We start from the raw sequence: 13,469 nt of genomic DNA on the forward strand, positions 1-13,469 counted from the left end.
AAGAGCGCATCGGGCAGGCACGATGAGTGAGAAAAGCTTCCTGGTGTCGTGTGTTTATTACGCCGATTTACGCGAAAACGGATGCTGCATCTAGCGCAATGGGCAGCAAACGCCAAATCGTAGCGGAACGTGTCGGCTAATTGGTGTGCCGTACGCGTTCTGTTTGTGTGCGTGTGTGTGAGTGAGTTGTGACAGGGAAAGAGGGGAGAGAAAATACGCAAAACAAGAAGAAGAAAAAAAAGACACGAAAGTTTCATCTTTCACCCGTGGTTGTTGTTGTTTTAAAGGTGTAAAACGGGATGGAAATTCGAAGAACAACAAACAACCTGCCGCACAGTGAGTTTAGCGGGCGGTGTAGACTGGCAGCGTGTGCGCTGCGCAAGATGGCGCCCGTGAGTGTACGGCGTAGTGTGCGGTTACGGTCGAACGTGCTGCTGCTGGGGACGTGCCTGACGGTTGGCCTTTGGTTGGGCTTTGCACCGACGGTGCACGGACAGCGCCCGCTCGGCAATTCCACCTTCGGTGCGTCCCACAACTCGTCCGGCGTCATCAACGTCCACCCGGTGCTGACGACCAGTACCACCTCGACCGAGCCACCACGCTCCATGTTTCCCGCGTCCGCGTCCGGGTTCGAGGATTCGCTGGAGGACGACAGCGCCGATATGGAGGAGCACGAGCACGATGAGCACGAGCACCATCACGAGCACGGTGGCGTTGGGGGGTACGGCAGCGGTGGTGGGGGCGCCGTTGGGCACGGTGCCTTTCCACAGCCGAACGAAATCAATGCCGGTGCGAGCCGGAACGGGGGCCACGATGGGGCCCCGATCGGGTCCCGGCAACCGGGCAGCCGGCTGATCAATCCCTACTTCCCGACACCCGCCACCACGCAGGGTGGCTCGAAGACGACCGAGCCCCAGAACGGGCGACGCTTTAATCCGGCCCGACCGGGACGCGGGCGGAAAACGTCCTCGATCAACATGCTGCGCAAGATGAACAAGATCTCCACCAACATGAACGGGCTGGAAACGGGCGGTGAGCCCATTTCGTACGGTTCGACCACGCACCGCCGTGGCCAAACCGTGCACCACGCGGGTGCGGACGCGTACGGGCAGGAGAACGCCGGTGAACAGGGCGCTGGTGGAGGTGGTGGAGCGGCAGAGGGAACGGACGCGCGTGGAGGTACCGGGCAGCAGGGTGGACGGGGTGCGGCCGATTACGGCAACCGTGGTCGATCCGATCCGGGCCGTGGCCTTGGGGTGCTCATGCAATCGCCCGGCTACTTCACGTCCGGTTCGTCCTACAGCCGCCAGGGTGACGACCCACTAAGGACGTTACGGGCGCGTTACAACGAGGAGGTAAGCATGCGGATGCACTCTCATCAAATCAAACGCTTAATTCACAGAACACTGGTAGGGCACTTAACACCGGCCGGGATGGATGTGCCATGAACATGATTGAGGTTTGTTCCTCGATTGTTGCGCGATTAGTTTCACAATGCACAGTGGGCAGTTCAGGACAAATGGCGGGCAAAAAATTTTATGTTTAAAAATATTTCACAACATCTTTCTGATTTCTTCTGCAAGAAGGCACTTCCGAAGCATATGTTAATGGGAAATTGACCCATTTATTTACATCGCGGTTGAATGGCTAGGTCTTAGAATCCTAGCGAACCTCAACTACTCTATACTGTAACCTTTTACAGTATATCGAGTGTCGTTTTTTTGCAATTTACTTAAAAATTTTAAGGAATAAATAAAAGCGATGTACGAACGATTTGTGTGAAGATTTCTTCTACGAAAGTTGGAGGAAATATAGGACTATCTACAATAATTGAAGGTTCGCAGTTTTGAAAAAAATTAAAAATGGCATCATGTCCAAAACGAAAATCTAATTATAAAAGAACCACTTTTTCATGTAATCAGCGATGTTCAGAATAATAATGATTGAATACTTCGAAAAACTAGCTAAACATAAAGAAAATATAAAAAAAACTTTTCCATAGAAGTGTCAAACTTAAAAATATTACTATAACTTTTTTGGATATAACAGTTTGAATTCGATGCTTTTGTTCAATCGAGTTTTGTCATTTTTTTTTCGAAATATCCAACTTTGAACGCTCGTACCTAGCAAACTAGAAGACCCAAAAATGTTTTAATTTGGGAATTTCTTAATTTTACCTTCTAGTTTTGAAAGCTGTCTTTGGTTTTGCAAAAAAAAAACGATATTGAGTTTTGATAGTTTTCGCCCGGTCACTGCCCACTGTGCAATGGCGGTGATTCCAGTCTCTAAACACCAATAGGGTAGATTTGATCTAATTAGCGCCGTACAACTGTAACTCGAGTGGAATCAATCATTCCCAATCAAAACTAATATATTGAGAAGGGTGAGAGGATGTTCTGGAAATAGAGTACAATTTTTTGGTACTTCATGTACCTCGAGCTACTATGAGCAGGGCTGTACTTAGAAGATTGACTTCAGAAGTTTTATCTTCATGGATGATTATTAGTGTTCACCTGTTCGGCGAAAGTATTTCAAGATTTGCTTTGGTATGACCTGGTAAAACGTATAACCTGGGCACAAAGCCGTCACTGTTCAAGAAGTCTTGAGCGACAGTGACTTTATCTAACGAGAAATATTATAAAAGCAAGTTACACTAAGTTTTATTGCTTCGTTCCCAGCATAAATTATTCCACTGTTGAACGGCTAGAACAAAAAGATAACGAACGTTTGGATCGTGTAACGTCAAAAACAAAACCACACAAATAAATTACTTCCAGCGATCTCAAAAATAGAACACCAAAACCGATGGACGTGTTGCTCGTTGCTATTTATAACGCGAGTTGGTCCCGACCGTCACCATGATTGCGGTTTTCAAAATGTCGACTTAGTCGACATACACCGTATGGACCCTCGTTACGTCGGTTGCCGTAACGGCGGCGACATTAGTTTGTATGTAAACAAACGTTTGACAGGTTGAAACTTAGTATTCATGCGAGAAATACAAGAATTATAGCATGTTTAAAGTAAAATGGAGAGTGCAAAGCACCAAACATGGTATAATTTCTTTGTTATTACTGCCATTAATCATCAATCATAAAGTATGGTTGCCACGAACGAAACAGGACTGATCTGTTGCATCCCAATATAGCAACCGTCAGTGGAAGGCCAAGTCCTTCTGCTAACAGTGTGATTGAGTTGCTGGAATAATTAACGTTTCACACTTCACCGCCCAGCCGCGGTGATGTGACCAAGACAAGTGACCGTATTCTATTGGCCGTTGATCAAGAGCTGCTCGGTTCAACGTCAGCCACGAATGTGCATCAAGGATGGTTTTTTTTTTTGATTGCCCAACGCACGCCGAGGAGTTGGCGAACGGACGAAACGAAGGTCCTTTATTTTCGTAATCCCAATCGAAAATAGATTTCTCACGGCCTCTGCACCGCTGGTGTATGGCCGTGGCGGATCACGAAGGTGTTGAGCTGGATGAGCACATTGCTTCCAGCGTTTGAACGTCTGGGTCGAAGGTGAATAGTTGGAAAGCCGCACTGTATCTTCCCAGACGTGGGCGTGGCTGTGGTTGGGCCGCTACGAGGGAACGAAGAAGTGGTCATCTGCTGGAGCATAGGAAATTGGATGGATGGTGGCTAAATATAGCGTAACCGCAGAGCAGCGGCAACCAAAACAGACTGGCACAAGGATATGTCAGCAATCGGATAGGTTTCGTGGCAAAAATATTGTGCTGGTCGTTTTCTTTCGTGCAACGCAAATGCAATGTCTACATCTGCACTGTCTGTTTTACTCCCGGCAGCGATACCACAACTCCGTCCCAGATCAGGGCTCCGAGATGGACGAGATACTGGGCATGAAGTGTAACTTCGAGACGGAATGTGCGTGGACGTGGGACGAAACCGACCAGCACGGGTTCCAGGTGGTGACCGGCATGAATCTAACCGAATCCAACCGTACCGGGCTGATGCCGGGCCCGGGTGCCGATCCGGCCCATAATGCCAACGGACACTTTCTGCATCTGCGGCTGACGCAGGATAGCCAACCGCAAATACTCACCTCGCCCGTGTTTGGTGCGACGAAGGAAAACTGCTACCTGGAGGTGTTCACGCACCAGAGCGCGATGCATCACGGTAGCATACGCATCGTGATCGAGACGATCGGTAACCAGGAATCGAGCTGGGTACCGGCAGAAATCATGGGCAACGATCTGCGCCGCTGGCAGATGAATACGTTCCGCATCGATCGCATCTCGAAGGACTTCAAGGTGCTGTTTGAGGTGGTGCCGAACAAGATCGGTGGACAGGCGCGTGGACACGTTAGCATCGATAATCTCCGGATGGTGCAATGTTTCCCGGACTCGATCAGCACCAACAACTGTAGCTACTCGCAGGTGCAGTGCACGGCCAGCAAGGTATGAGCGACACGGAGCGAAGGTGTGGTTGTTTTAAAGCGATCGATTAACTACCAACTTAAAAAATACTTTCAGGTACCCGTGTGCATCAAAACACCAAAGATCTGTGACATCACAGTAGATTGTGATGATAGTGAAGACGAGACCTTAAATTGCGGTAAGAGCCCTGGATGGTGAGCTTTGAATGTACAAATGACACTGAAGGTGGCACTTTCTTCTTCACCTTTCCGCAGATAAAATTCCATTCGGTGGTCGCTGTGACTTCGAGACTGGTTGGTGTGGGTGGCAAAACTATGGCAACGTTATCCTTTCCTGGGCACGGCACACTGGTCCAACACCGACAGAGAAGACGGGCCCGGATATGGATCACACGCACGAGAACTCGAACGTAACCGGGTACTACATGTTCGTCAACATGAACCAGCATGCGAACGATAGCGAGAAGAAGACGCTGGTTGGATTGGCCAGTAACGCGATCATGAACAGTGTCGTCTTTAACCCGCCACCGCTGGTACACACGAATGCGAGCTCACCGTATCGGAACTCCTGCGTGGTGAGTTACCCGAAATGAGCCGGCTGTGGTGAACGATGGTAGTGTACTGCACACTAAATGCTGCTACGATTCCACTTCCAACAGGTCCGATTCTACGTCCACCAGTACGGCATGAACCCGGGCAGCATCAATCTGTCCAGTGTGGAGATCCGCGAGAAGGAAAACTTCACCACCACGCTCTGGTGGAGCTCGAAGAATCTCGGCGAAGATTGGGTGCGGGTGGACATCATCCTACCGAACATTACGACAAAGTACTACCTGCAGTTCGAGGCCCGCATGGGCATGCGCATCTTCTCCGATGTGGCGATCGACGATTTTTCGCTCAGCCCGGAGTGCTTCGGTTTGAACATACCGGCGGAACATCTGCAGGGGTACAACTACTGGGATCCACGGATAGGCGGTGCCAAGCAGCCGCACAAAGATTTTGCTGGAAAATCATGTAGGTTATAGATGGAGCAGGTTGGAAGTTTGGAGAAGGGTTGTTTAAATGACTTCTCGGGGATTTTTTTTCTTACAGTCCTGGAACTCAACACCTGCGGTGCAAAGGGACAGTATGGCCCTACACCGGCCGATTGTCTGTCGTCGTACAACAATACAGAAGCGTTCAGTGCGGTGCACGTCATTGACAGTCATCCATTCAAGGGAATCCAGGCCTGGAAGGTACCGAACGAGGGTTACTACACGTAAGTGAGGACATCGCTTATCGCACCGGTCACGCTTCTGACCTTATGTCTTTCAATTGCAAACAGCATTATTGCGAAAGGCGCTGGTGGTGGGCTTGGATCCGGTGGAGTGGGTTCGTCACGCGGTGCGATGGTGCTGAGTGTGTTGGAACTGCACAAGGACGAGGAAATATACATCCTGGTGGGACAGAGTGGAGAGCATGCGTGTATCAAATCGATGGGCTATCGGGACGAGTCGTGCGAGATGCGCAACAAGCAGCTCAACATGGACACGTGGATGCACTCGAAGACCCAGCAGGTGAAGAACACGATCATCGAGGAAGGTGCTGGCGGAGGCGGTGGTGGAACATACGTGTTTTTGGTAAGTTTTAACCCACAAACATGTCAGCATCATGTCGGCGGTGTGTTTATAGCAATGCTCTATCTATTCGTTGGACCAGTTGAACTCTGCCAACACAGCAGTCCCATTGCTGGTGGCCGGTGGTGGAGGTGGACTCGGTGTTGGTCGTTACCTGGACGATGATATTCAGCATGGCAAAAAGTATCTGTCGTTCAAGAAGGACGTCTCGGGTACTGCACATGGCGAACCCAACCGGCAAGCCGGACCGGGAGGTGGTTGGCGTGCGCAGGCCGACATGGGACTACAAGCGCACTACGGTGCGTCGCTACTGGAGGGTGGCCGTGGTGGCATGCCATGCTATACACCGCGTGGCACCCATGGGCAGGGTGGGTTTGGTGGTGGTGGTGGCGGATGTGATACTGGTGGTGGTGGCGGTGGATACTCCGGTGGCGATACGATGATTAACTCCACCAACGGCGAAGGCGGCTCGTCCTTCATGGCATCCAAGCGCAATGTGCCAGAACTGTCGATGGAGTTCTCTGGCGCGAACGGTGGTCATGGAGCAGTACTGATCATTCCTGCCATACAGGGATGTGGATGCGATTACCGGTGTGTGGCCCTGGACGAGTACCGGGCGACCGTGGGTTGCATCTGTCCCGACGGGTGGACACTAAAGCCAGATAATTATACAGCGTGTGAATGTGAGTGTTGCACCTCAATCGTCTCGCAGTTAAGATCTAATTTGATTTCTCGCCTTCCTTCCAGTGCCCACGGAAACGGTGGAAATGAAGTACCTAATTATGTTCTTTGTCGTCGTCGTGCTTGTACTCTGTGCCGCACTGGCCAGTCTTATACTGATACTTTGTAAGTTCATGCAGAACTTCCTCACGCAACGAGACGGAGTGCAGAGACACTAATGTCTAACTCTATCCCCCGCAGATAATCGTTACCAAAGAAAGCGTCAGGCAGCTCTGCGCCATAAGATGCTGCTGGAACAGGACCTGCAGCTGAGCCGGCTGCGCAGTACGGCCGATGATTCGGCACTGACCAACTTCAATCCGAACTATGGTTGTGATGGCATACTGAACGGGAATGTGGATGTGAAGAGTCTGCCACAGGTAGCTCGTGAAAGTTTGCGCTTGGTGAAGTAAGTATACCGTCGCTAGCTGCGTGGACATCAGTAACTCAATGAGCGCGCTTCCCTATCTTCCAGGGCACTTGGACAGGGTGCTTTCGGTGAGGTGTACCAAGGTCTCTACCGTCATCGGGATGGTGACGCGGTGGAGATGCCGGTGGCAGTAAAGACATTGCCAGAAATGTCCACTGGTCAGGCGGAGTCTGACTTCTTGATGGAGGCGGCCATTATGGCAAAGTTCAATCATCCAAACATTGTACATCTGATAGGTGTCTGTTTCGATCGTCATCCACGGTAAGATATTCTGGTCTACTATGCCACCTCTAGTGAAGCAGGTTGTTTATCGGTTGTTCGATGTGTCCTTAATCATTCCCACAGGTTCATTGTGCTCGAACTTTTGGCCGGAGGTGATCTGAAGAACTTCCTCCGGGAGGGTCGTAATAAGCCGGTATGTACTTGTGGCATGGACTTCCGATTCGGACAGATGCTAACATGGTTTCATATTCTCCAGGAACGTCCATCACCGCTCACGATGAAAGATCTGATCTTCTGTGCGCTAGACGTAGCCAAGGGCTGTCGGTACATGGAAAGCAAGCGTTTCATACACCGTGACATAGCCGCCCGGAACTGTCTGCTCAGCAGCAAAGGTCCTGGCCGCGTGGTGAAGATTGCTGACTTTGGTATGGCCCGCGACATCTACCGCTCTGACTACTACCGCAAGGGTGGTAAAGCGATGCTCCCGATCAAGTGGATGCCACCAGAAGCGTTCCTCGATGGCATCTTCACTTCGAAGACAGACGTCTGGTCCTTTGGGGTGCTGCTGTGGGAAGTGTTCAGCCTCGGTCTGATGCCCTACACCGGTTTACCCAACCGTGATGTGATGCAGTTGGTGACGGGCGGTGGACGACTCGATGCACCGCAAGGTTGCCCGATGGCCGTGTACCGCATCATGGCCGACTGTTGGAATCCAACACCGGAGGAGCGGCCATCCTTCTCGAATCTGCTCGAGCGGTTAACAACCTGCACGCAAGACCCGGAAGTGATGAATGCCCCGTTGCCGAGCTTTTTCCGACCACCGTCAAACGAGCGCGATACGACGATAATGCGTCCACCCGGTAACGATGACTTCTGTCTGCAGGTGCCCAACTCCTCCGACTATCTCATACCGCTGCCGGGTCCGCGTTCCGTTGCGGAGCGTTTGCTGAGTGAAGCGACCGGTGTCACTATTCCCGACACGCTGATGACGTGTACGCCACCGAAGAACGCCTCACCGCGTATCGTCAACGGTCACACGGTGATGGTGTCGAACGCGCTGGTAGGGCATGGCGCACCCCAGCAACAACCACTCACGACCGTCACCGATGGCGCCTGCTGGGAAACGTCCTTCATTCGTAAGCACCCGGGACAGGCATGCCCGGCCGGGGTTCCACTTCCACCACCGCCGGTACTCGATCCGGCCGAAGCAGTCCTTCCACCAAACGGTCCGTCGATGGTACCACCTGTACCCGATGTTGCCGATAAGCTCATTTCGCTAGATACACCGCAACAGACACCGACGGCCATACAACCCCCCATCTCGTTCAGCAATCCGGTGATCGGTGAGCTTGGGGATGGGCCACCACCGGGACCAACCAATGGCGGTCCGATGACGAACGGCAACGGTCACAGCCATGGTCCGCCGATGGTGGAGTCACCGATGGAGACGGCGAAGTTGCTCAGTAGCATACCGCCACCAATAACGCTCGATCCGGCCGCGCTTAGTATGCAGCAGAACCACGTGGTCGGCACATCGTACGCGAACATCCGCATGATGAGCAACGCCAACGGAAATGGAGCCAACCACAGCCATACCAACCACAATAACAACAACAATAACAACCATGGCGATCATGGCGTTATCGTGGATAAGCTCACCGGCACTGGTGGCATCGTGATGACGGGCCTAACCGGATACAGTAACGGTCCGACCGGCAATGGTGGCGTTGGTGGTAGTAACGGCGGTGGCAATGGTGCCAACCACAACACGAACGGTCACCATGGCCATGGCCACGGTGGTAATGGCGGTAATGGTGGCGTCGAGAAGGGATCGGTCGGTGCCGGTCCGGATCCTTCCCGGCAGGCGGCACCATTTACGATCCAAACGTTCAGCGAGCGTTACATCAGCCCGGAAAATCATTCCGAGATCAGCTGTTAAAAGGGTTTCGATGAGGTGCAGGAACTGTTTGCAAGCATAATTTTTACGATAAGTCACCGACATGCGAGGGCATGTCCGTGTACAGGACACTAAAGAAACACACATCCACACCTATATAAAGTATCATTGGTGGACATCCATTGGCCACTAATTTGAAAAAGTATTTCGTAACGAAAATCAATATATATATATATATATACATATGTACTAACTATATAAAGAAATGAAATCACACACACACACATAAAATACCACGATTATACAAAATGCATTATTTGTACATAAACATATTGGCGTAACATTAGACGCGGTTGATAGAACGAACAAAAACAAACAAAAGGTTAGAATATATTTATATAAAAACGCTACCAAACAAAGAAAACGAGCGAGATCGAGTTTTGTTCGGAATACAGTGACAACCGGCAAAACAAAACACAATTGATGTTAAACAAAAGAAATCACGTTTCTTTGTCCGAATTAGTCCACCGAGTGGAACATATAAAAATAACACACACACATACACAAGTTAAAAACAAATACAGTCCGCAAGTGAAACCCCGTACTAGTAAATGTCTAAAAAAATGACAGCAAGTGTAGAAATAACTCAACAGCTTGTTATACACGCAAAAAAAACATACACACATGGAAATGAATGATGCCTAAATGGCAAACAAAGCAAAATGTCAAAGTGTGATACTCAACTGAGTGTCAAAGTAGTTGGGCCGTGGTTGCGTTATACCTACTAATACCACACTGAAACACTTTGAAAACGGGTTTTTTGACAGATGGCGTCTTTTTGCGGTGGTAATGGTGGTGTTTAACACTACCGCGCACGGCCAATGATTTCTACAATTTGTCAAAAAAAAAAGAGTGCTGGGGTTCGCAAACATTGCGATAATAAAGTTGGTAGTTACAGTGCGTCGGTGCGGTACTTTATCGCATTAGCTAGGGGCGAGCTTATTCCCTGTTTTAACAACGACTAATTCACACCAAGAAGCCTCTGACAGATGGCAGATAAACCGGGGGATTGGGATTGAATTTTTCAGTGCACTGTTGATTTGTTTATCGAAGTCACATACTGATTAGTGTGTGTTGGCATTTTTAAGCATTTGTATTGGCTTTCCTGGATGAATAACTTGCGTTAAAAAACTTTCCTTCTTCTATTTTCACTAAAAGATCTCCAATTTTTCCTTTAGTTGTGATAGTAAAAATTGAAAAAAGTAGATTATTTTAAAAAACACACACACACACACTCTCGGACAAAATAAAGAAAAACGAGTTGCTCAAAAGATACGTCTCGCTTACAAGCGTAACAAGTAAGCTGTTGCGTTACAGCAGACGCAGACGGGTTGTGATGGAACTAGCGAACAACAAGTAACACGCTCCTATTGTTTTGTGCGATTTTCGTTTGCCACGAAACAAAAAAAAAAACCATTAACTCATGTTAAGATTGTTACATCTGTTTGTTTCAACAAGTGCGATCATGGCGGATGTAAAAGAATTAAGCGTTGCATTTTGGTGGGTTTTGGAATTCGGGCGTTCGTTTGTTTTACGTGCAGAGCGGTCTGTGTTATCTGTACAGCGCCCGCATAGTATTGTTGATTATATTTGAAATGATTAACCATTAAGTAAACCGAACAGTAGCGTTTTTGCTAGGTAAAAACGCATGAGACCAGCCGGATTTAAGGTGTTCACGTTGTTGGTCAACTCATTATAGAAACTGGTTAGTGAGAATGTATGGGTGGAGGTGCAAACAAAAAAACCATGTCGAAAAGAAGGAAGATGAAAGCTTGCGCTACACAAAACGCAACATGATTGATGGTGAGATCCACACCGGAAAGGAGCAAACGATCAGTCTTTGTACTAATTTCACGCAACACCGATACGACAGCACTGGGTGTTCGTCGTTCAACCCGCTCAGCTCGATCACGAGGTGATCAGAAGGAGATCTAGCAAGCAGCTTCATGCCAATGCATTGGTGTGTCCTTGGTTTTAAGGATAAAAGACTCCTCTTCCTATCTTTCCATCAGTGAATGTGTATCGGTGCACTTGGCAGGAGTTGTTGCAGTACTGTCGACATGTTTAGTAGTAAGCAAACGTCCCATTACGCGTTACGCGTCATTACAGTATGCGCTAGTAAAAGCCCGGATGCCGGAGCTTTTCCGCTAGCAGGATGAATTCTCTGATGCCAAAACTAGAAACATGCAAGCTCACTGGTGTAGTAAACGCGCAAGAAAACGAACGATCGAGCTCAAAGGATACACACAAACTTTGAACATATAGGAGCCAAGCTATCGTGGACGTAGGAGGAAAAGAAGGGCGAGAATAAAACAAAAACCAACCTAAACTAAATGTGAACTTTGTACACAACAAGATGAAGCATTGCAGAACTAATTTTGATAGAATTGTACAGGATAATCAGTTTGTAAAGTCGAGCGCCCCCGGATGCGGGTGCCTGCTGTTGCGGTATCCCCGGCGGGCAGGACGCGCGGCGTCCCGGGACAGTTAAATAAAATACAATTAAAATTAACAAATAAAACACACACATACACTTGCAAAAACCATACACACACCGCCATTGTAGCAGCATGAAAATGGCGTGCGAAGAGAACGGCGGTCGGTGTGAATGAGACAAGGTTTTTTTTAATGTATACAAAGTAACTCTAATGTCAAAATGGCGATTATACCGGCATTACCTAGTAGAACAACAGCGCATATGAAGTAAGCGTGTGTATGTGTGTGCGTGTTAAGTGTTATTAAGTGGCTCAAGAGGAAGTCGAAAACGGAGAATACGTGAGGAAATGAACAAAATGGAATATTAAATAAAACAATACTATTAATAGCACTGTCCAGATTCAGACGCAATCATACTCCCTCCCCCCCTCCCCCGCCACCAAATATGGATGTAAATGAGTGTTAAATACTTTGTACTGTGTTCCCCCCCTCGCTCCTCCATCTTCTGCGTCTCTTCAGCCCATTTCCGCCCCATTCTCCCTTGATCCTTTTGGGAAGAGAGCGAACCGTAACGAACCCCCCCCCCCCCCCCCCACGGAAGGAAGCATCCCGGTCTGATAAGGGTGCAAGAACAGCCGTTATGAAAATGCTTTAGAATTGGACCGCTTTTTTCGTATTCCAGCAGTAGCAGACACTTAGGCGAATAATACTATACATGTGGTGAACGGGGGTGGCTACGGCCACCACCCTTTATGCATACATCTATAATCGAATATTATCTATACACACACACACATACATAAAACACACATCGAGAATCGTGATCGATTCCGTTGGTTTCGCTTTTGGGCAGATATGTTAGAAGCTACCCGATGGCGATATCGTGATTTTTGTTTCTCTCCCAGTTGTTTATTTCTCAATTCCGTTTATCGTAGTAGAATACAAAAACAAGTGAATTAGGCACGGAACAGGGTGACAAAATTAGCACCACAGCACCCTCAACACGGAAACGGAAGTGGGAAAAATCGACAGAGAAGAGTGTTGCCGGTGGGGTTAGTAACGCTCTGGTGGAGTTCTTCCCTCTGCTCGAGTGCCTTCTGGGCGCTAGATAGACGGCCGAAGACGGTATGGCGGGACGTGAGTGTGACGTTTTGATCGTTTTAGTACCGTGAGTTGTGGAACTGATTGTGGTGCGTGGTTTGTTGCGCGTTAATCACTCACAAAAACAATACCATGGAAAAGTGTTTTGGAATGAGAAAAACAAAACAAAGAGGAAAGTGAAAAAAAATATATATATACAACAACAACAACAACATAAAACCACGAAAGCATACTTATATTTATTTTTATACATTAGAAAAAAAAACCAATACGGGCCAGACGATGTGAGAACATTTGATGTGTCTCTGGAGATGTTAAGCGGGGGAAAACATAAATAAATAAAACATACATACAAGAAGATGTAGTGGGTGATGAACGATGGAACAAACTTGTCCCAGGCAGAGCAACACTACTTGAACTAGGATTTAAATACAAAGCAACATATAACCAAAACAGAGAACACTAACAAGGTATCCTAACGATAGAGCCAACGGGCGCCATTGAGAATTGAGTAGATAAAACAGGTGAGAACGATAATGTGCAAAAAGAAGAAGAAAAAACACACACAAAAGAAACAGAATTAAGTGTA

At 48.4% G+C, this 13,469-nt stretch overlaps 1 protein-coding gene across 1 annotated transcript; it reads left to right on the top strand.

Moving 5' to 3' along the window:
* Positions 1–299: 299 nt before the first annotated feature.
* LOC128718836 (tyrosine-protein kinase receptor) lies at positions 300–9,325 on the top strand. Its single transcript, XM_053812452.1, has 13 exons — positions 300–1,355; positions 3,809–4,420; positions 4,496–4,577; positions 4,654–4,973; positions 5,058–5,412; positions 5,491–5,656; positions 5,723–6,017; positions 6,097–6,697; positions 6,762–6,860; positions 6,936–7,143; positions 7,210–7,425; positions 7,510–7,579; positions 7,643–9,325. The coding sequence occupies exons 1-13, from the start codon at positions 300–302 to the stop codon at positions 9,323–9,325; spliced, it is 5,763 nt and encodes a 1,920-aa protein (XP_053668427.1).
* Positions 9,326–13,469: the final 4,144 nt, after the last annotated feature.

Source organism: Anopheles marshallii, chromosome 2, assembly GCF_943734725.1.
Source record: "Anopheles marshallii chromosome 2, idAnoMarsDA_429_01, whole genome shotgun sequence".
NCBI classification, from domain to species: domain Eukaryota; kingdom Metazoa; phylum Arthropoda; class Insecta; order Diptera; family Culicidae; genus Anopheles; species Anopheles marshallii.

Excerpts from the sequence above, each read along its gene's own strand:
- LOC128718836 (XM_053812452.1), top strand. The coding sequence starts at position 300 with ATGGAAATTCGAAGAACAACAAACAACCTGCCGCACAGTGAGTTTAGC. Across the intron at positions 1,356-3,808 it reads GGGCGCGTTACAACGAGGAG|CGATACCACAACTCCGTCCC; the intron begins GTAAGCATGCGG and ends TACTCCCGGCAG. Across the intron at positions 7,426-7,509 it reads TGTTTCGATCGTCATCCACG|GTTCATTGTGCTCGAACTTT; the intron begins GTAAGATATTCT and ends TCATTCCCACAG.